Raw genomic sequence first — 23,521 nt, 5'->3', positions numbered from 1 at the left:
TATATATGTATATCTACATATATATATATATATATATATGTAGATCTACATATATATATATATATATGTATATCTACATATATATATATATATATATATATATGTATATCTACATATATATATATATCTACATATATATATATATATGTATATCTACATATATATATATATCTACATATATATATATATATATGTAGATCTACATATATATATATATATATGTAGATCTACATATATATATATATCTACATATATATATATATATATATGTCGATCTACATATATATATATATATGTAGATCTACATATATATATATATATATATATATATATGTATATCTACATGTGTATATCTACATATATATATATATATATTGTTGGAATTTATCTTTATATCAATGTTAGAATTTAACTTTAACCCAATGTAAACTCAAATAAGTAATCTGACTCCAATTTGCGACCTTACCCAACTCCCACACATCCAACAATATGCGCGCTCGTTCTGCAATAGAAAGGTATCAGGAAGCCGGCATTTTCACACACGAGTGGATTTATTCCTAACACACAAATCTACAACTTGAGTTTGGGTCCCTCTCAATACAGCTCTCTCTGTCTTCGCTGTTCAGCATTAATTTATAGACACAATATGCAAATGACACAGAGACAAAGGCATCCTGGCATGATTCTATTGGCTATGTGTATGCTGCAGTTAACTTTAGCTTGCTTCTCTTGGTCTTTCTTCAAGTGGTGGCCCCTCCTGCTTGTGGCTGAAGGGTCGAGTTTCTTGTCGACCCCTTCCCGCTCGAGGTGTCTGTCTGCGCCAGGCACCAACCTAAAACCTCCCAAACCTCACATTCTTTCACTTTCTTTTTCCAACTTCACCAGCCACCCACACAGCATACCACAGAATAACAGTGACACAAGATGCAGGACATCGAATAAAACTAGCCAGGTTTAAACTCTTCCACTCCTTTATTCCCTCTCATGACCTCAGACAACTGAGGTCATCACTCGAACCCCTCATTTTATTGTTAAACACGAGCTAAAAATAAAACAACGAAAAATTAGTAACAACTATAAATCCATAGAAGGTGAGGTAAAGCTCAATAGAAAATTAGTAAAAAATTAAAAATCAATAGAAAATTAGTAAAACTTAAAAATCAATAGAAAATGTCATTCTAGTAGAAAATCCGTAGAAAATTTCATTTCCTCCTCATGGCCTCAGGTCGCTGAGGCCATCTACACATACTCACATCCCGGACTCCCGTAGGGCCACAGCTGTTCCCCCCCCCCCTCCTGGGGGTCCTTCTAAGGGATCATCATGTACTGGCCACCAGGAGGGAGTGGCCCCAACGTGCGTTCAATTGTCTTAACAGTTAATGATCTGATACATGGAATACAACAACATCCACATAACACCATAATAGCGGCAAACACAGCGATAGAAATCAGTACTGATGCAATCAAGCTTTTATATTTGCCAAAGATGTTTAACCAGTCAGAGTACCAACTGGTGTCCACACCTGAGTGCTCCTTCATTTTGTCACTTAACGTGCGCAGACCCTCCAATGCCTTGGTAAGGCGACCGTCAGGAGATGTTTTGTTGGGAATCAGAGTACAACACTGATCCCCAAAAATACCACACACTCCTCCTCTTTCGGCTAACACCATATCTAAGCTTATTCTGTTCTGGAATGCCATAAGAGACGTGGCAGCCAATTGCTCATGCACTGCCTGGAGTGCCGAGGTGGTGAAGTTCGCCAATCGTTGGACATTATCATCAACATAATTAATCCGGTCCACATTTTTGTTTACCGTAACAAACAGGAAAATACTCTCCCATCCTGCCGCAATTTGATCCACCAATTTATACTCGTCAGGGATCCCTCTTGGAACTCCAATTGCATCTATATACGTGGGATCTCCTGCATTCAACCATTCTTGCATGTCCCTTCTCTTCCTGTTAAGGAAGGGGATTCTTCCCCATTGTCCAACACCTTCCCACTCCATTTTGGCCAGATCTAAGGCTGTCACACTAACTGGCATGATCAGCGTTACCAGGGCGCACTTACCTGAGGCATTGGTGGGAAGCCTATCGTACAGCACTTTCTCTCCACACCACAGCCAAACATCATCACGAGCAAGAGGGATTCCTACTGGCAAAGACACATTTTCATTACACCATGACTCCTGGAGATTTCCAATCCCAGGACCAGTCCCATTTAACTTTTAGGCAGGTGAACTTTTGTTTTGCAACTTGGGTGTCAAAAATAGGCTCTTTCTTTTTTATTCCCACATCATTCCATGGGTGTGTCCAATTAAAATTGTACCCAAGTGTTCACCTGTGTCGGTTGTTTACATTTCAGATTTAGCAGTAGTTGTTGTGTCTATGTCAGCGTCTTACCATCATCTCGCTCTGCTCCATACCATACCATTCCATTACATGCTCCTTTCGCTCCATCACTTCTGTCATCCCGCATCCTATGTTCAAACGCAAACATCGTCCACACAAAGCACACGCCAGCAGGTAAAATAGTCAATAAGTTAAACATTTGCATCGTCATCGTCTTTGTTCAGACTCGAAAGTGTCTGACTTTGATCCAATTCATGCCATCTACACATTCCCTCTCTTGACCTGCCCGTCCGGGCGGTCAACCTCTAAGCTCAACCATGGCGGGCACAAATACTGGGGCCGGGCGCAACTGTGAGCTATGGTACCACTTTTGTCCTGTAGTTCCCAATTGGATGGCGTGTCAGGTTCTAGCCAGAACTCTAAACTGTCCTTATCAGCGAGAATGAGTCCACCTCCGGGAAAGCACCCGGAGGTTGATGTACGGAGTGATGTCCGACTCCAGTGATGCTGAGTTCACTGAGTTCAAATATCTAACTGTGTTCCGAGATTACAAATTAAGCCTCGAGCTCACGCTCCAATTTTGACTGTTAATTGACAAATTTTAAAGCAACACAAATGAAATAGTAACCATTTATGCTTAAAATAAAAAATCCCAAAACTATAATAACGCAGATACCGAATTAAACCTCTATTTTTTCTTTTTTTTTTTTTTATGGGAAGAAAAGGTGCTCTACAAGACATACACAGCTCCAAGACCGCTGCAGTCTTCACCTCCTATTGTCTCATGATTGGCTCAATCCACCTACAGGCTGTGCCCACACTGATTCTGTCAACTGGGGGAGGGGGTAGAGACAGTAAAAACAATCGCGGAGCTGTGGAGCCGAGCCCCAAATCAGTCGGGCCCTGGGTCCACAACACCTCTAGCAGAGACACACACAGAACTACCATTTCCGAGCGACCCTTCCCTGGAAATTTTGAAATTTAGTAATGTCCCCAAAACCAAAGAATTTGTAGTCGGTGCTGAAATATGATCTCCCGATTGTGCAACAACTATGGGGTCTAGACCTCTAGTATGATGACGCTCATCAATATTCAATGCGATTTGTGGCTCGGCGAAAGTAAACAATTCATACCATTTCCGCTGCTCAGGGACAAGGCACGCGTGCGAGGCAACGCCAGTAGACATAACAAATATATAATTCTAACGCAAGATGCACTCATGACTAAATTTGGATGAGTGCATTTTTGATAAACCAAATCATGTTTGTGATCACATGTACAATGTGATACGTCAATCGGTGAATTGAAAGGGTGGCGGTTGCTAAACCACTCAGACCAGAGCAAGAACAGGGCATACCCACCGCGGGAGGATGGGAACCAGGTTTCAGAGCTGCCCTCAAATGTTTCAGTTCAGTTTAGCCACTGGGAAGGAAAAGAGCACGACATATGCTCCCTCCGACGGATGTGCAGAGTCAAGTTCAGTCCCATCCGGGAATGCCACTCGAATTCCAGTGTTCGTTCAGTCAATGGCAGTGACTCAGGCACTCTTGAGAGTCCACATGGCTCAGTGGGGGTTGCGGAAGGAGCTCATAGCTCGCCCCAATATCCAGCACCATCGAAAACTTGTCCATCCACCGTCCCCGGAATGCTAGGACCTGCTAGTCCTCGAACGCTGAAGCTCCGCGGCCCCCTGTCATGGAATGGGGTACGAGCGGGTTTGTGTCAAGTGCGTTGGGAGTGGGTAACGGTGGCGCCCCCTGCGCTGGTGGAGCTCTTTGTGACAGATATGGCACCGGAGGATGGCACATTCCAGAAAGTGGCTCGGCATGGACAGCTCATCACCCAGTGACCCCACACCCCGCAGCCAGAGCACACCCCACTCACAATCCCTGTCCATGACCACCCGTACCTCTGTTACTGCAATCCCAACCTCGTTGACCGGCCTGCTATGGACAGCAGCCAGTCTGCTGTGGCGCTGCGTCACCCGAACCTTGCCCAGAAGCAGCAGAAGTGGAAGGAGCAGCTGCCTCCTTTTTTCTTATCTCTCTTGGCCTTCTAAACCTGCAAGTACAACAATTTTAGTCACGCTCCTTAATCCAATCCCATATTTTCCTTTTCTGATGTCGTGCAAAATTATGTACAAAATGTGTTCTACTTAGCCCGAGTAGCATTTCTCATTGATGGACTATTTCGCCTGATTTCTGCCACTGGGAGGGGCACGCCCTTGTGGACGGCCAACTGGAACAGCTGTGTAATGTCGACATTATTGGATGGGTCACTGCCGGAAGTCTCACTCTATTCACGTCTCGCCCTGGCCACATAGACCAGGCCTGTCTCCCTTTTCCCCACCTGAAAGACACAGCAACATCGACCCCAACGGGCCAGAAATATCTGATGCACGGCACAGCCAATCTCACCTGAGGTGTCCCCATTTAGCTGGTGACCATCATGCTGGTCAGCAGATCTGGCCTCGGCCTCAAGTGAGGATAGTTCCTCTGAAATAAATTTTGTCCCGCTTGTAACTCTGTATAAACCTCTTAGTCTGGTGTCTCCTTTGTAGGAGATTTCAACCAACGTGACCTCTTTACAACGTGTCAAATAAACCAATGTTGACCTTTCTGCTATCTTTACAGCTGTGAGAGCTGTTACTAACCCCTCCTTCCCCCTTGGGTAATTACAAATGTCTTATCTTCAAACTTCTTACAAGCACCCAGTATCCTGGCTTTACTAGATTACTGCCCCTGCTGGGAGACGGAAAGAGCTTTGTCACTCTAAATTTGCGCCTGTCTTTTGTTTTCCTAACATTTTTCACATATGGTCAACTAAAGTTGCTTCAACATCTATTTCCCATTTGTTCTTAAATTTGAGGTATTCTATAAGTTCTTCCAAACAGTGTTTTACAATGTCTTAGTCCTAAATACAATGAACTACGATACAATGGAAAATATCAGAATAACATTCATACATCCAACATGAGACACGTGCTTGAGACCACTTCAGGGTCAGTTTTGTCTGAAATATCTCCTCTACAACAACTTACCCTTGCGTTAAGTGAGTAATTTTCCATAAAAACAGTGCCACTAATTCGACATTAACTTCAAGTATCACTGCTGTGGTGCTGTATTATATGGAAAAGTCTAAACAATCCAAGAAAATTTTGCCCTATCCTGGACTGGGTGTGTGTTATCTAGTCGCGCATCCAATGTGAATATATCTTATATCTCCCTCCTTGTTGAGGAGAACCTCTGGGATGGTAGTGGTGAGGCGCTATTTGAAGCATTCTCTGGCCTTCTGGTCACACTGGTCACATGTCACCTCAAACCTGTGGACAGAACTGGACGAGTGGCACTTGCAAGTGAGAATGAGAAGGGGTAAATTATCTTCCTTCCAAAACTTTCAGTTTTGCATAAATTTTGTGTAATAACGTCAATCAATCATTCACTTGATGCTTGAATTTAATTACTCCAATCTTTCTCCAAAAACAATTTCAAAATCAATACTCGGGAGTGCAATAGGGATTCAGGTTGATCAGGCCTGTCCACCCATCGCATCCTAAGTACTGTAAGGGCTTGCCGGTGACCTCAAACAATTTTCTGTCCTGAGGCCCGGCATCCAAACACTTTTTCTTTCACACTGTCATTCACCAAACGATACTTTCCAATTCCACACAGAGACCCCTCCCTTGGCGCGTCCGCCTTGATTTCACTGAGATTTGTGCTGGCAGATCCATAATTTTGCCTTAATTTAGCCAGCGTATGCCAAAATTTACAACTGTGGGTCTCTGGATTTTCCCATTCACTCCCCGTGAAGTTGTTTCTCCTCTCAAGGACGTAGCTGACGAAACTGCACCTGTGACATCAAACAGCTCATAGATGCGAATGTTAGCAGTCTGGTATTTATGGAATGATGTCATATCCTCTAAAATTGTCATGTCAGCGTTCGCGTCGTACAGTAAAAAAAAAAAAAAAACATCTGTCTTCCACCTTTGTCACATTTAATACACATCAGTTAATAAATCATCTGCAAAACTATTTAGTCCAACTTTATATTTGGTAAACCAATCTCCAATGGCTAGATATTCCCCTTTCCAAAGATTTTCTTTCAACATGTTCATAGAATACTTCATTTAAAACTTATCCCAAAACCATCATCCCTTTGCTTAAAAAGTTAAATTTTAATAAGATTGTCGCCGCCCTGCTGTTCCTCAGGCATCCCCTGCATGTTTCAGTGTTTAACTTGTGTTCTAATTCCCTGCTAATTTGTATTTATTGTTAGGTTGAATACATATATTTTATCCCGTTCCTTACTACACTAGCACTGTAAAAAAAACTGCTCCACACCTCAATGAGAGGCAGATGCCTGAAGATTAGATCAACGTCTGCAACATCGAGGGGGGGGTGCTGAGACACACCTCTGAAACAAAAAGACTGTGACCTTCTTTCGAGAGCACCAAAAGGCATATCTTCCTTTTCAATCAGTTAACGACTGCCATTGATGCCTGTTTTTCCTCTTGTGTCTGAAATGTTTACATGTTCCTGCTGGTGCTTCCCCCCCCGGGGCCAGCACGGGCGTCTCCACACTCCCCTGCTGTTCTCCGCGCACCCTCTCTCTCATTATTCACAGCCTGTTCGATCAATTGTATGGTCGCTGGTGTCATAAGATAAGATAAGATAAGATGTCCTTTATTAGTCCCACAATGGGGAAATTTGAGGTGTTACAGCAGCAAAGATATAGATCACACAGAGTCGGCGGCGTAATGTAGCCGTTAATGTATAACATTAGCAGCAGACATTCAGAAAAAGCATGCAAATATACACAGTATAAACGTATCTAAGTGTAAGGAAACACTCCTAATGTTTGTCCATTATACGGAGGGGGAAACGCTGTAATGATAAAAACTACTGAATGATTGAAAATACTGCAATCATAAAAATATTGCAATGATAAAAGTACTGTAATGGTAAGAGTACTGAAATGATAGAAAAGTACTGCATGATAGAAAATACTGCAATGGTAAAAGTACTGTAATAGTAAAAGTACTGCAACGATAGAAAAATACTGCAATGATGAAAGTACTGCAATGGTAAAAGTACTGCAATGGTAAAAGTACTGTAATAGTAAAAGTACCGCAATGATAGAAAAATACTGCAATGATAAAAGTACTGCAATGATAAAAGTACTGTAGTAGTGAACATCCTGCAGTGGTAGAAATACTACAGTGATAGAAGTATTGTAATAAGAATACTGTAATGGTAAACAAAATACATCATTGGTCAATATTTAAGTACACCCTTGGCTGAAAGTACAGTAGTAGTTAATATTGCATCCTAGGACTGCACAATTGCACTAATGCCCTCCCGTTTGTAGGCCTGACCCAATGTTCTTGTTAAAAAGTCTGACAGCAGTTGGCAGGAAGGAGCGGCGAAATCTCTCTTTGGTACAGCGAGGGTGTAAAAGTCTGTCACTGAAGGAGCTGTAAAGTGTTCTCAGAGTGTCATTGAATGGGTGGGCTGGTTTGTCCAGCATTGATGACAGTTTTGCCGTCATCCTCCTGCCCCCCACTGAGTCCACAGAGTCCAGGGAGCAGCCCAGGACAGAGCTGGCCCTCCTCACCAGTTTGTCCAGTCTCTTTTTGTCTCGGCCCGAGATGCCTCCTGCCCAGGAGACCACTCCATAGAAGATGACTGATGAAACCACCGAGTCATAGAAGTTCCTGAGGAGTGTTCCCCGAACGCCAAAGGACCTCAGCCGCCTGAGTAGGAAGAGTCTGCTCTGACCCTTCCTATAGAGAGCGTCTGTGTTGTCGCTCCAGTCCAGTTTATTGTTCAGATGAACACCCAGGTACTTGTAAGTTGAGACCCTCTCAACGTCTGTTCCCTGGATATTCACTGGTGCAGGTGGAGAGTGCCGACGCTTGCGGAAATCCACCACCAGCTCTTTGGATTTCCCAGCGTTGATTTGGAGGCGGTTCTGCTGACACCAGTCCACGAACCCCTGCGTAACCCCTCTGTACTCCCGATCGTCATCGTCAGTGATGAGGCCGACAATCGCAGAGTCATCAGAGAACTTCTGCAGGTGACAGGTTGTGGAATTGTATTTGTAGTCCGAGGTGTAGAGGGTGAACAGGAAGGGAGCCAGCACAGTTCCCTGCGGCGCTCCCGTGCTGCAGAGGAGCACGTCAGACACACAGTCCTGTGTTCTCACGTACTGTGGCCGGTTTGTGAGGTAGTTGTGAATCCATGTGATGAGGTGGTGGGCCACTCCCGCCTGCTCCAGCTTGTCTCCCAATAAGGCGGGCTGGATGGTGTTGAAAGCACTTGAGAAGTCAAAGAACATGATCCTCACCGTGCCCCCCGCCTTCTCCAGGTGGGAGAGTGAAGTGTGGAGCAGGTAGATGATGGCATCATCCACACTGATGCCAGGCTGGTATGCAAACTGGAGTGGGTCCATTGAGGAGCTGACCAGGGGGCGCAGATGGACGAGGACCAGTCTCTCCAGGGTCTTCATCAGATGAGACGTCAGCGCCACTGGTCTGAAGTTGTTGAGCTCCTTCGGATGGGGTGTCTTTGGAACCGGAACCAGGCAGGATGTTTTCCACAGCTGGGGGACTCTGCCCAGCTTCAAGCTCAGGTTGAACATGTGCTGGACGATTCCACACAGCTGGTCTGCGCAGGATTTGAGGAGCTGGGAGCTGATCCCATCTGGGCCTGCCGCCTTCCTCGCCTTCATCTTCCTCAGCTGGTTCTTCACCTGAGATGTTGTGAGGAACAAGGCTGAGCAGGAGGAAGTGGTGGTTGTCTGATGTGGCTGGGAACTGGAGCCTGTGGAGAGAGAGAGGGGCGAGAGAGGGGGAGAGAGGGTCTTGTTCGCAGTGGCAGGAGGGGTGGGTGGGGGCTGCATCAGGGAAGCCTGAGCGGGGTCAGACATTTGATCAAACCTATTGTGAATCGTTATCTTTTGCATCTCAAACCATTCTGCTCCCCCCCCATTAATGGCGCCGTCGGATCGGGCGGCGGCTCAAACACATACTGTTGCGAGTCTGGCAACTGTGGATGAATGCCTCTCAGACATTCCGTCTTTTCTTCCGCTTTTTCAATCACTTCATCCTCTTTCTCTGACTTCCTCCCCCTACTTGGGAACAAGCATCTAACTTCAAAGAGCTGTTAACTCTTTGTTAGAGCACACTCATGATTTTACGATTACACCTATACTCATTGCCTTCTGTAAAATCTTTCTCACTCTTATTTTTTTCCTTTAATTTTCCAAATTCACTGTAGCCTTACCAAAGCCACTCAACCAATCAAGGTATCAAATCACAAACTACAAAGTCAGGAACCACCTATGCTCTTGCAAAGTTTTCTCATGCTCTCAAAAGCTTCATTCAATTATGATTTCTTAACACCAATCTTTTTTCTTTGTGTCATTTCCATCTGTGCATTTCATTCCAGTTACTAATTACAGTTACCTTAATAGAAAGACCATCAACTAAAGTATGAAACATAAAATATTTATTTCTTCAATTCCTCCTTACAGCAGACCCTAATTCTTATCCTTTTCATTTGTTCAAGTCATCATCCTCCTTTCAATGGAACATTAATTGTTCCTTTCTCTTTTCTTATTGAACTTCCAATCTCTACACTGACACAATTTCTTCTCTTTTCTCTAGCTTTCTTTCTTTCTCTTTTCTTATTTCATCCCTACTTCATGTTTTTCTTCTCTTTTTTATGTTTCATTTTTATGAATTTATCCTTAATCTCCGTGCCACACCCGAGACCACTATCACACTTACTCTCCTTCGCCATCTTGAAATCCACTCGTGTGTGTCCCAACCACTTCTTACGCAGAACAATTTTAGCCTTCACATTCACACAGCTTCCACACAGACACGTAAATCCCAGATTTTAAACCGTGTCCCGATACGTAAATCCCAGATTTTATACCGTATCTTAACCACGAATAGTTCCAAACTATTCTAGTAGGTAAATCCCAGATTTCAGACCCTACTAACGTCCACACTGTAACACTTTTTATTATTTTTTTTTTAACTATACTACTTTACTTTTGCGCCATTAATTATGCTAGAAGGTAAATCCCAGATTTTACACCCTAATAGCGTCCAACACTTTTACGCTTACTACGTTCCGCTCCTCCTTCCTCTTATAATTTAGCGTTGCCAATGTGCAGAATTTGAAAGGGTTCTGCTTACCTTGTTTCACTGTGGGCCCAAGAGGAAAGATGGTCGGATGTGTGGCTCTTTTATACTTTATCCTTTCTCAGGTCGTCACCTGGTGTGGACGTGCGAGACCCAGTCTCATGTGGTTTTTCTCGAAGTTCCAAACTTCTTTTACCTCTCATGCATCGCGTCGGCGTCACCATAATTGTTGGAATTTATCTTTAAATCAATGTTAGAATTTAATTTTAAACCAATGTAAACTCAAATTAATAATCTGACTCCAATTTGTGACTTTACCCAACTCTCATTCATCCAACAATATGCGCGCTCGTTCTGCAATAGAAAGGTATCAGGAAGCCGGCATTTTCACACACGAGTGGATTTATTCCTAACACACAAATCTACAACTTGAGTTTGGGTCCCTCTCAATACAGCTCTCTCTGTCTTCGCTGTTCAGCATTAATTTATAGACACAATATGCAAATGACACAGAGACAAAGGCATCCTGGCATGATTCTATTGGCTATGTGTATGCTGCAGTTAACTTTAGCTTGCTTCTCTTGGTCTTTCTTCAAGTGGTGGCCCCTCCTGCTTGTGGCTGAAGGGTCGAGTTTCTTGTCGACCCCTTCCCGCTCGAGGTGTCTGTCTGCGCCAGGCACCAACCTAAAACCTCCCAAACCTCACATTCTTTCACTTTCTTTTTCCAACTTCACCAGCCACCCACACAGCATTCCACAGAATAACAGTGACACAAGATGCAGGACATCGAATAAAACTAGCCAGGTTTAAACTCTTCCACTCCTTTAATATATATATGTAGATCTACATATATATATGTAGATCTACATATATATATATATGTAGATCTACATATATATATATCTACATATATATATATATATATGTATATCTACATATATATATATATATATGTATATCTACATATATATATATATCTACATATATATATATATATCTACATATATATATATATATCTACATATATATATATGTATATCTACATATATATATATATGTAGATCTACATATATATATATATGTAGATATACATATATATATATATATGTAGATATACATATATATATATATGTATATCTACATATATATATATATGTATATCTACATATATATATATATGTATATCTACATATATATATATATGTATATCTACATATATATATATATGTATATCTACATATATATATATATGTATATATACATATATATATGTGTATGTACAACTCTCGGCTACGCGTACGCCACTCAATGTAGCATTACAATGCGGCCACATTTGGCTACGGAGTTGGTCTCCTCGCCTGAACCTTTTGTTCGCTGAAAATAGATGGCCCAGACTAAAAGCACGTGCTGCGCTGCAATGCGCACTGTTCATGAAGACCACCCACAGGGTGCATCAATGACGAGTTTATACGAAATCGACTGACTCACGGCGCGAGGCCGACAGCTTCATGAATTGGCTACAAGCGGCGGTGAATGCGAATGTGCATGAGTGGCAACAACCTGGGATCGCTGGCACCAAGTCGTCGATAAGAAGCTAATTTTGTTGGGCAAGCAGTTGACCTGCTCGCGGCTCGGCTCTCTCTCTCTCCACTCTCGCCCCACTGCCTCTGCTTTTATTAGAACTTGAAACAGAAACTCAGAACGAAAGTTAGACAACAGAAACTTAACTCATAACAAAAGTTAGACACCAGAAACTTAACTCATAACGAAAGTTAGACGGCCTACACCCTACATGAGTTGTCTATAAGACAGGGGCGTAGGCCACAGTTTTTGTTAACTTTAGATTGTGTGTTCTTAGTCAAAATATAGGCGTGTGTGCGTGTGCAATCATTAATGCAATTAGCGTATAAAAACATGATTAGAAATACACAAACTGATTATATAAGGTTACTTGAGGTTATTATGATCTTCAGCTTATCTTGCATTTTGACAACAGAGCTGACAATTCGAGCAATATTGCCTCGCCTGCCACCTTGCTGTAATTTAGGCGCTGAAACCGGAAAAAAATAACGAGCCGAGCTGCAAGAGGGGGCGTGCCAATTTGTCGTAAATCTCATCACAAAAGAGCCCTTAAATCACTAGGAGGGAGCATTTTATTTCTGATTTCATTTCTTACATGCAAACCCATTGTACAAGTGCCAGCGTTAACGTCAATGTAGCGTCCCTTCTAGATTGCGTTTGTGGAATTTGAGTTGAGCAGTAAAATCCACAAGTTGTGCCAATCTCATAGAGCGGCCATTTTGCTACTATTTGTCTACTGAAATTGACATCACAGTTGCGCAGAAAACAGGTGAACTGTGAGAGGCCGTTGGTTGAGCCCTGAGCAACTGTGTTGTCATTTTCAGTCGATAAGGTGGCCAAATAAAAATTTAAATAAAATTCCAATAAATTATGAATGACGAATATTTTAAAAGCAAGCATTGTATTTAAATAAGAAATATGTATTCAGTGAGCTTCGGGTGACCTGACAGTCAGGTAGTGGCCTCAGGCTTTCGGGTCACTGTTAATGTTGAACCCTGTTAACGTTTACCTCATTTACCGACAGGTCCTCTCCAGAGCATTTAGGAACCGCTTTGTGGAGCTGCACTTTGATGAGCTCCCTAGTACAGAGCTGGAAACCATCCTCCATTTGAGGTGTAGCATGCCTCCATCGTACTGCACCAAACTTGTCAAGGTCATGACAGATTTACAGGTATGTCTGTTTGAGATTTTGGTTCAAATTTTAGTAGTGATAGCTTGTCAACGGAATGCCTGGCTTTCGAACCCTCGCTACTGCACAGCCGTGGGTTCACTTGGCATACAACATTGCGTCATCGGATTGATAAGCAGAGTTTTTTTTTTGTTTATTTATTTTTCTTTTAACTTGATTTGGCAAGCAATGGCAACCAATCATATGTGTTACTGGCCACAAAGAAAATTAGGGGATAATTTGCATACAGACATTCGTACACTGTAGCCATGGATTTTTTGTGCCAGGGAAATTTTGACGGATGAATTAGCCCTTTGTCGGAGTGGTCAATATTTTTTACACCGCTCTCCATTTCAACTCCTCTTTGGCGACGGGGCAAACGTGGAACGCAAACCCTGCTATTCTTTAATGCGAGCTTGCTTGGATCTCCTTTGTCACAGTGTCACTAGAACAGCATGTGCTTTAGATGACATGCCAGGTGTTGAACACATTGCTGAATGCATCAGAAATTGCTGCTGCTATATGTGATCCTCTAAACCAGGGGTGTCAAACTAATTTTTGTGGACGGGCCACATCGAAGTTATGGGCCTTTATGACTGTGAACCCATATAACTATAACTGTATAACCACAATATGTTATCACAATCACGCAAAAAATTGATGGAAAGCCAGTAACTAATTGTTTGCTCAACAATATATCTATGTATATATATGTATATATATGTATATATATTTATATGTATGTATATGTACATGTATGTGTATATATATGTATATGTGTATATATGTATATATATATATATATATATATATGTGTATATATATGTGTATATGTGTATATATATGTGTATATACAGTGAACCCCCGGTTATCGCGGTTAATGGGGACCGAGACCACCCGCGAAAACTGAAAATCCGCGAAGTAGCGTCGCACCTTCAAAAAAATATATATATATACTTCGCACCTATATCTATATATATATATATATATATATATATATATATATATATATATATATATATATATATATATATATATATATAGGTGCAAAGTAGCGGCACACCTTCAAAAACGCTTAAAAAAAAAAGAAATATATATATATATATACTGGTAGAGAGAGAGAGAGTGAAATTCATGTTATAACAAAAAAACAAATTATTATTAAAACTTATTATTTTTTTATTCCCCAGCCATTATTTTTGTATTTATTCAATTACTTCTTTTTGTATTTATTTAATTACTTCGACTTTTACCTGCTGGTACGCCGTCCGGTGTGCCCTGTGAATGTTATGATCCTCCAGCAGAACTGGAGGATTGAACAGGACTCTCCAAACGCAGACCCGGGAAAAAAGGTGGTGATACAAAGATATTTATTATCACAATATAGTCAGTGTAATCAGCGCGTCTCGCAGCAGCTGACGACATGGCGCGAGACGATCGCTGGAGGAACGCCCACACAGCTGAAAAAACAAAAACACACGCGGCATGACAGGCACGGATCATGACAGTGAAATGAAAGGTGGCATTCTTCATTCATTTATTTATTTATTCATTTATTCATTCATAACTGACAGCCTCGCGCTCCGCCGGTGCCCGGGCGGAAGTTGTTTCTCTTCGGCTTGACAGCCACACACGCCGGCCGGTCTCCTTCGGAGCTCACGCACGGTCCCAAACGAAGCAAAATGTCGCCGCGCGAGTGCCCGGGCGGAAGTTGTTTCTCTTCGGCTTGACAGCCACACACGCCGGCCGGTCTCCTTCGGAGCTCACGCACGGTCCCGAACGAAGCAAAATGTCGCCGCGCGAGTGCCCGGGCGGAAGTTGTTTCTCTTCGGCTTGACAGCCACACACGCCGGCCGGTCTCCTTCGGAGCTCACGCACGGTCCCGAACGAAGCAAAATGTCGCCGCGCGAGTGCCCGGGCGGAAGTTGTTTCTCTTCGGCTTGACAGCCACACACGCCGGCCGGTCTCCTTCGGAGCTCACGCACGGTCCCGAACGAAGCAAAATGTCGCCCCCGATCGTGTCCGTCGCCACCAATCGTGTCCGGGGGAACCTGTTCTTCTTCGTCCACTCTCTTCTTCGTCCACTCTCCTCTTCGGCCCACGCCCGCCGGCTAACCGCTTCAGCGCCCCCTTGTGCCGCTCGCCGAAACTACAATGCTCCCGAATATTTTTTAGACCCGCGAAGCACTGAACCCGCGAAAGGTGAACCGCGAAGTAGCGGGGGTTCACTGTATATATATATATGTGTATATGTATATATATATATATATATATATATATATGTGTATATGTGTGTATATATGTATATATATATGTGTGTATATATGTATGTGTATATGTGTGTATATATGTATGTGTATATATGGGTATATATGTATGTGTATATATGTGTATATATATATGTATATATATATATATATATATATATACATATATATACCTATACATATATATACATACATGCAATAATAAAAGGACCGTCATACTGAAAGGACTGCAATGATAGAAAATACTGCAGTGATAAAAGTACTGTAATGATAAGAATACTGTAATGGTAAACGAAATACGGCATTGGTCAATATTTAAGTACAGCATTGGATAAAGCACAGTAGTAGTGTGTATTGCATTCTAGGATTGCACTAATGCCCGCCCGTTTGTAGGCCTGATCTAATGTTCTTGTTAAAAAGTCTGACAGCAGCCAGCAGGAAGGAGCGGCGAAATCTCTCTTTCGTACAGCGAGGGTGTAACAGTTAATCACTGAAGGAGCTGTGGAGTGTTCTAAGAGTGTCATTGAGTGGGTGAGCTGGGTTGTCCAGCATTGATGACAGTTTTGCCATCATCCTCCTGCCCCCCACTGAGTCCACAGAGTCCAGGGAGCAACCCAGGACAGAGCTGGCCCTTCTCACTAGTTTGTCCAGTCTCTTTTTGTCCCGGCACGAGACGCCTCCTGCCCAGGAGACCATTCCATAGAAAATGACCGGTGAACCCACCGAGTCATAGAAGTTCCTGAGGAGTGTCCCCCGAACGCCAAAGGACCTCAACCTCCTGAGTAGGAAGTCTCCTCTGACCCTTTCTAAAGAGAGCGTCTGTGTTGTCGCTCCAGTCCAGTTTATTGTTCAGATGAACGCCCAGGTACTTGTAAGTTGAGACTCTCTCAACGTCTGTTCTCTGGATATTCACTGGTGCAGGTGGAGAGTGCCGACGCTTGCAGAAATCCACCACCAGCTCTTTGGATTTCCCAGCGTTGATTTGGAGGCGGTTCTGCTGACACCAGTCCACAAAATCCTGAGTAACCCCTCTGTACTCGCGATCGCCTCCGTCAGTGATGAGGCCGACAATCGCAGAGTCATCAGAGAACTTCTGCAGGTGACAGGTGGAAGAATTGTATTTGCAGAGGAGCACGTCAGACACGCAGTCCTGTGTTCTCACGTACTGTGGCCGGTTTGTGAGGTAGTCGTGGATCCATGTGATAAGGTGGTGGGCCCCTCCCGCCTGCTCCAGCTTGTCTCCCACTAGGGTGGGCTGGATGGTGTTGAAAACACTGGAGAAATCAAATAACATGATCCTTACCAGCCTCCCCGCCTTCTCCAGGTGGGAGAGTGAAGTGTGGAGCAGGTAGATGATGGCATCATCCACACTGAGGCTGGTATGCGAACTGGAGTGGGTCCATTGAGGAGCGGATCAGGGGGCGCAGATTGACGAGGACCAGTCTCTCCAGGGTCTTCATCAGATGAGACGTCAGCGCCACTGGTCTGAAGTTGTTGAGCTCCTTCGGATGGGGGGGTCTTTGCAACTGGAACCAGGCAGGATATTTTCCACAGCTGTGGGACTCTGCCCAGCTTCATGCTCAGGTTGAACATGTGCTGGACGATTCCACACAGCTGGTCTGCGCAGGATTTGCGGAGCTGGGAGCTAATCCCATCTGGACCTGCTGCCTTCCTCGCCTTCATCTTCCTCAGCTGGTTCTTCACCTGAAATGTTGTGAGGAACAAGGCTGAGCAGGAGGAAGTAGTGGTTGTCTGATGTGGCTGGGAACTGGAGCCTGTGGAGAGAGAGAGAGAGGGGAGAGAAGAGAGGCGAGAGAGGGAGAGAGGAGAAAGAGGGGGAGCGGAGAGAGAGGGGGAGAGAGGGTCTTGTTTGCAGTGGCAGGGGGTTTGGTGGGGGCTGCAGGAGGGGAGACTGAGCGGGGCCAGGCATTTGATCAAACCTATTGAAATATAGGTTCAACGCATTGTTCCGCTGCAGTTGTTCCTCCATCCGCATCCTGTAGGACTTTTTCCCCTTTCTGATCCTCCTTCTCAGCTGACGTTGCACTCTCTTCAGCTCCTCCTTGTCACCTGACACAAAAGCCCTTTTTCTCCTTAAGGAGAGCTTAAATGTCCGGTGAGATCCAGGGTTTGTTGTTGGAGAAACATCTTACTGTCCTGGTGGGAATGGTGTTCTCCATGCAGAAATTAATATAGTCTGTAATTGTGTCTGTTAGACTATTAATGTCCTCCCCGTGGGCTTCGCTGAATACCTCCCACACAGTTGTGTTGAAACAGTCCTTTAAGGCCTCCTCGGCTTCTCCAGACCATCTCTGAACTGTGCGTGTCACAGCTGGCTGCCTGCGGACCAGTGGTTTGTACACAGGCAGGAGAGCAACCAAGTTGGCACGTCACCGCGATCACATGACTGAACTCTCGCGGTAAATAGTACGGACGGATGCTAACAGCTATCAGCTCAATGTCCCGACTGCGAAGTTGATCCTTAATAGTGATGTGCCCAGGGTTACACCATCCATCATTAACAAACACAGCCAGACCTCCTCCTTTCCTCTTACCGCTCTCCAGTGTCCTGTCCGCACGTAGGATTTGGAAGCCATCCAAATCCATGACGGCGTCCGGCGTTAGCTCTGTTCGCCACGACTCCGTGAACATCAGCAAGCTAGCCTCCCGGGGAGTGCTAACAGCTGATCTCTTGTGCACACGATCGATCGGTAGCTTCGAGTTTCGTCTCCGGACTCGATCGTGCAAAAAACAGCCTCCAACAACAGTAAAACCAACGCAAGTTGAATGTCCATTGCTGCGATGAGGTAAAATAAATAAAACAGGGTAAAGGGAAAAAACACGAAAAAAGGCTCAATAGTGAACCAAGCTGCTGCAAACAGGCAGCCACTCGCACGGCGATATATAAGATTCTGACCACTTATGCCATTCATGCTCTCTTTCTGCAGTCACTGCGCAGAGGATCTTCTGTCTTTGCAGGCAAACATGGCTTCATAACTCTCAGAGATCTGTTCCGCTGGGCAGATCGCTACAGGCTGGAAGAGCAGACTGAAGCCTCTCACGACTGGCTGCAGCATTTGGCTGATGACGGTATGGCTTGTCAAAAATGTCTGCCAAGCTTTATTTATTTCCTATGTTAATTGAAAACCAAAATTCTACCTTCTTTTCCCCCCTCTTGCTCAGGGTATATGTTGCTGGCAGGACGTGTTAGAAAGCCTGAAGAGGAGGCAACCATCCTGTCCATACTGGCGAGGCACTTTAAGAGGACCGTATACCCGGAAAACCTGTTCTCTCAGAAACAGGTCAACATCCAGTTTAGTGAGTAATTCCAACCAATAAAGGAAGAAATATAAACACAATAATGGCCATAACTACTTCCTCGCTAATATGTCCTATATTCACCTATCCAACCTGGACAGGCCCCTTTATTGATAGCGTTGCTGGAGTCCCAGAGGATTTTCACCATGTGGTATGGACACACAGCATGAGGAGACTAGCTGTGCTCGTTGGACGAGCACTTCGATTTGGGGAGTCTGTTTTGCTCATCGGGGACACAGGGTAAGGTGTCGCAATCTGCAAGTCGATTCTTCCATGACCTTTTAGGTTTACAAATATTCAGACAAGGGTGTGCATTTCTCCAGTAGAAGACAATTAAAAAATCATCAAAATCGATTTTCTGATTCAAATCGGTTCATTACACTCCTAAACCTGTTTCACACTGCACGTTCGTAATGGCAATGGTTGGCAACAAGTTTAAATAAGGCACATGCGTAAAATGACACTCAATCTAAAAAGAAAAAATTGTTTGGTCCAAATTAAACATTTACATTTGGTGCCTTGCATTTCATGAAAGTAAAAATGCATTAAAAAGTTCACTTTGAAGGAGCAAACACATTTTTAAACAAATTCGAATTAAAAACAAAAACGAACTCATGAGAGCTGTTCTTTGCTTTTTTTCAGTGTATTATTTCCTCGTTTTTTTTAAGGCAATATGTTTGTGCTTCGTAGTAGCACCCATCACTCACACTTTTTACTTCGTTGGAGCGATACTGAGGGCAAAATTTTAGCAAAAATACATCATGCGCGGAGCAAACATTGTAACTTTCTGTGCTAATGTTGTGACTTTTTGCAACCTGAGGTATAATTTGTGTACCAAATTTTGATTTAAAAAAAAATATTGTTCCTCAAAGTGACTCAGCTCATTTGTGAGCTGAGGTTCCACAGTGTTTGTACAACGTACAAGTCATGCTCATGTCATCTTCTATCCCCATCTCCTCTGCCTCACACCACCCCTCCCCCACTATTTTCTCAGGTGTGGAAAGACTACAATCTGCCAGCTGTATGCCGCTGTGACTGGCAAGAAGTTTTTTTACGTCAACTGCCACCTACACATGGAAACATCTGACTTTCTAGGAGGGTTGAGACCTGTCAGAAATTCCCCCCAGGTTCTGAGGCAGTTACCTTTTAAGCTAATAGATGAAATTAAACACAAACATATATATATATATATATTAGGGGTGTAACGATGCACAAAAATCACGGTTCGGTTCGATACACCAGTTTCACGGCTTGATATTTTTTTGATACACCTTTTTTTTTATTTATAGTTTATTGAAGCTACTTACCGTATTTTTACGGCCAAAAGACGCACCGTATCAAAGGGCGCAGTACCAGTTGAGGGTGCTATTTCTGTATTCGATACATAGATAGAACGCACCGTATCAATGGCCGCAAACAGAACCGAGCAGTCGTGCTGGCTGCTCAGTCGCGCTAGCGTGTTTTTAAAATGGCAGCGGGAGTTCGGTGGTACTTTATTTTAGCTTTTAACAACGTGCTCAAGTTGTCCCCATCCAAAAATGCACCAAGTCCTTGTCTTCTGTATCCGAGATAAACAGCTGGACACGTTTTCCACCAAATACGAGAGTCATCAGTCTGCCTCGCCGTCTCGTTGCCGCGCAGCCCCTCAGATGGGATGCCGACACAATGCCAGTTTGAGCAAGTCACTAATCAACAAACGATGTGCGGTCACGGTGTTACATCAAAACTAAAACTATCACCCCAAATCAACTGAATAGCATAAGAGTGTAGGCCCAGCAAAATTCCGCCTCCCGGCCTACCATACAATACCTTAGTTTACATGCATGCACACTAAAACGGAAGATAGCATGGCTAGCGTGGCTAGCTGTTTTTAAAAAGGCAACAGGAGCAAAACTGAGTTTGGTTGTATTTTATTGAACTATTTAATAATGTACTCACATTATTATTAATCAGTCATCATCCACAAATCCATCAAAATCGTCTTCTGTATCAGAAATAAACAGCTGGGCAAGTTCTCCCACAAACACGCCAGGTTCCCTCTCGTCATTGTCAGATTCCCCATGTCGCTGCTGCGTGCGGCTCCTCATGATGCCGGCTTTTGCGAAAGCCCTAACAACAGAGCTAGCAGACACATTTGCCCATATAGGGGCATTGGGGCTGCTTTGCACTGGGGGCGTGCCTTTGCGCTGTCATTCACGCCCATCTCCCCTCTCACATCCGCCTGCTGTTGTTAGCCAGGCCCGCCTTCTCTCTATAAAAGCAGTGTGCGGGCAGTTAATGTTCGCAGTCAGCCCAGCGGTGCACTTGGTGTTACTTTATCCACATAATGGGCGCTCCGCCCTGGCTTTTATGGACAAGTTTCAGGACTTTAAAGTGTGCCTTATGGCTGCGGAAATGCGGTACATTTGTTTAAACTCAAAAGCACACATTTTTCCATTTAATTAAATCTATTTAAGCAACACCTGATTTGTTTTCTGCTGTGCGTACTTCGCAACATATTAAAAAAAAACAGCACCATGAAAAAAAACAAGATTATTATACTAATACAAAATAAATTATCTGAGAAATGACCCATCTTCTGTGGTGCATTCTAAGCAACAGATTACAGCATATTTGACAAATAAACATCTCCTTAACAAATAAAAGTAAGACTATACTTATATTTTTTTTATTCAAATCTTTTTTTAAATTGATAGTTTATTGAAGCTACTTACATTTGTTTAAACTCAAAAGTAAACATTTTACATTTAATTAAATCTATTTTAGCAATACATGACTCATTTTCTGCTGTACATACTTAGCAACATTAAAAAAAGCACCATGAAAACAAATAAGAATATTGTACGTATACAAAATAAATTATCTGAGAAATGACCCATCTTCTGTGGAGCATTCTAAGCAACAGATTACACCATATTTGACAAATAAACAGCTCCTGAGAAAATAAAAGCTATGTTGTAAAGCATATTTTCAGCATCAGCAACTTCTTAAACAAAAACAGGACCTTAAACTTAGTCTTGGGTCAAAGTTAAGTTGGAACTACATAAACGGTATGTAAATTTATATAATATTCATTTATTTTATATATACAATTAAAAATATTTTTCTGCAATTCATAGTTATCAGTCAAGTATACATAAAAAACAATTATCTTCCTTATTATTGTATAATTTGAAACATCATTGTTTTTAAAATTTGAATCATTGTAACACAAAACTCATCCAAATACAGTGTATCATTGTTGACTGTATTTTCAGTATAGGCAGAAAATAAACACTTTACACCTTAAATTATTTTTTTAAACCACTGTACTTTGTATACAAATAACGATGTGTTGGAGTGTATTGTACTACTCCAAAATATTTTAAAATAAATTAAAAAAATTAAACAAGTGTAGTTGCGTTTGGGCGCACTAATTTCCATCTTCCGCCACTTCTTTCAGATTTCTGGTGAAATCATCAGTCGTGTGACTTTCGAGCAGCCGTGTCTGAATAACGTTGCCTTTGATGTCCCACTCGGCAGTGACGTAAAGTGCCGTAACAGTTAGCTCGCGCAGCGGGGGCTGCTGACAAAGCCGTTGCTAATTTGACTCTCGTCTTGTACAAATGTGGAAATGCACTCTTGGTGAAATCAGTCCGCGCCGGAACCTTATGACGTTCCACTCTTTTTCACATCGAAGTGATGTCGGCATACAAATGTTACCATGTTTGTTGTGCTTCCACCGACTTACTTTAAGCGTTGTGTGACACTTGCAACCTACTGTTGAAGTTGTAGTCCACGACACGCTTTCCATATGGTGCATACTTGAAAACTAAATTACTTCCAAACGCTAGACGTGAAGTAACCCAAGAGTTTACGTTCAAGGTCCTGTTTTTGTTTAGTTAATGGTGCTGAATATATACTTCACAAGATAAGTATAGTCTAAATTGTATTTTTGAGGATCTGTTTATTTGCCAAATATACTGTAATCTGTTGCTTAGAATGTACAGAAATCAGAATCAGGAATCCCTTTGTCATTGTACAGTGTGCAACGAGATTAGAGAGCTCTCCTCTCCAGTGCAATACAACAATAATTTAATCAAATATATAAATTAGATAAATAAGAGAATAAATAATGTGATGGAAAATAATGCGAAATTGGATAAATAAAACACATTACGTCGATGTTCTGCAAGGTAAGGGTGGTTGTGTGTGTGTGTGTTTGAGACTTCATGTGTGATGGGTCTCGAAAAGAACCTGTTTTTCAGTCTATTAGTCTTTGATTTGATGCACCTGTAGCGCCTGCCAGAGGGCAACAGGTCGAACAGGTGTGAGTTCGGGTGAGTATTGTCTTTGACGATATTGAGAGCTCTGCTGAGGCACCGGGTGGTGTAGATGTCCGACAGGGAGGACAGAGGGCAGCCAATGATCCTCTGCGCCGTTTTGACTGTCCTCTGGAGCCTCACTCGGTCTGCCTCAGTGCAGCTGCTGTACAAGGTCTAGACACAGTAGGTCAGCAGGCTCTCGATGGACGTGTGGTAGAAGGCCAGCAGCAGCTTCTTGTCCAGGTTGAATTTGCTGAGAACCCTCAGGAAGTGCAGACGCTGGTGGACCTTCTTTACCACTGCTGTGGTGTTGTGTGTCCAGGAGAGGTCATAGGAGATCTCTACTCCCAGGAACTTGAATGTGTGGACCCTCTCCAC

At 43.1% G+C, this 23,521-nt stretch overlaps 1 protein-coding gene across 4 annotated transcripts in view; it reads left to right on the top strand.

The window, feature by feature from the left end:
* The window catches only part of mdn1 (midasin AAA ATPase 1), a 165,303-nt gene that overhangs the window by 48,264 nt on the left and 93,518 nt on the right, over window positions 1-23,521 (top strand). For all 4 annotated transcript variants that reach the window (XM_088285694.1, XM_088285693.1, XM_088285692.1 and 1 more), the window contains exons 26-30: window positions 13,111-13,257; window positions 18,470-18,611; window positions 18,705-18,839; window positions 18,941-19,079; window positions 19,834-19,966. In XM_088285694.1, the coding sequence (XP_088141820.1) occupies window positions 13,111-13,257; window positions 18,470-18,611; window positions 18,705-18,839; window positions 18,941-19,079; window positions 19,834-19,966 (696 nt within the window). The remainder of the gene's footprint in view (window positions 1-13,110; window positions 13,258-18,469; window positions 18,612-18,704; window positions 18,840-18,940; window positions 19,080-19,833; window positions 19,967-23,521) is intronic.

This window comes from Idiotropiscis lumnitzeri, chromosome 21 (assembly GCF_059441095.1).
Source record: "Idiotropiscis lumnitzeri isolate Australia: NSW breed Sydney's pygmy pipehorse chromosome 21, RoL_Ilum_1.0, whole genome shotgun sequence".
Taxonomy (NCBI): Eukaryota; Metazoa; Chordata; class Actinopteri; order Syngnathiformes; family Syngnathidae; genus Idiotropiscis; species Idiotropiscis lumnitzeri.
Note: the sequence above shows the minus strand (reverse complement) of the source record. Positions and strands in the feature narration are given on the sequence as shown.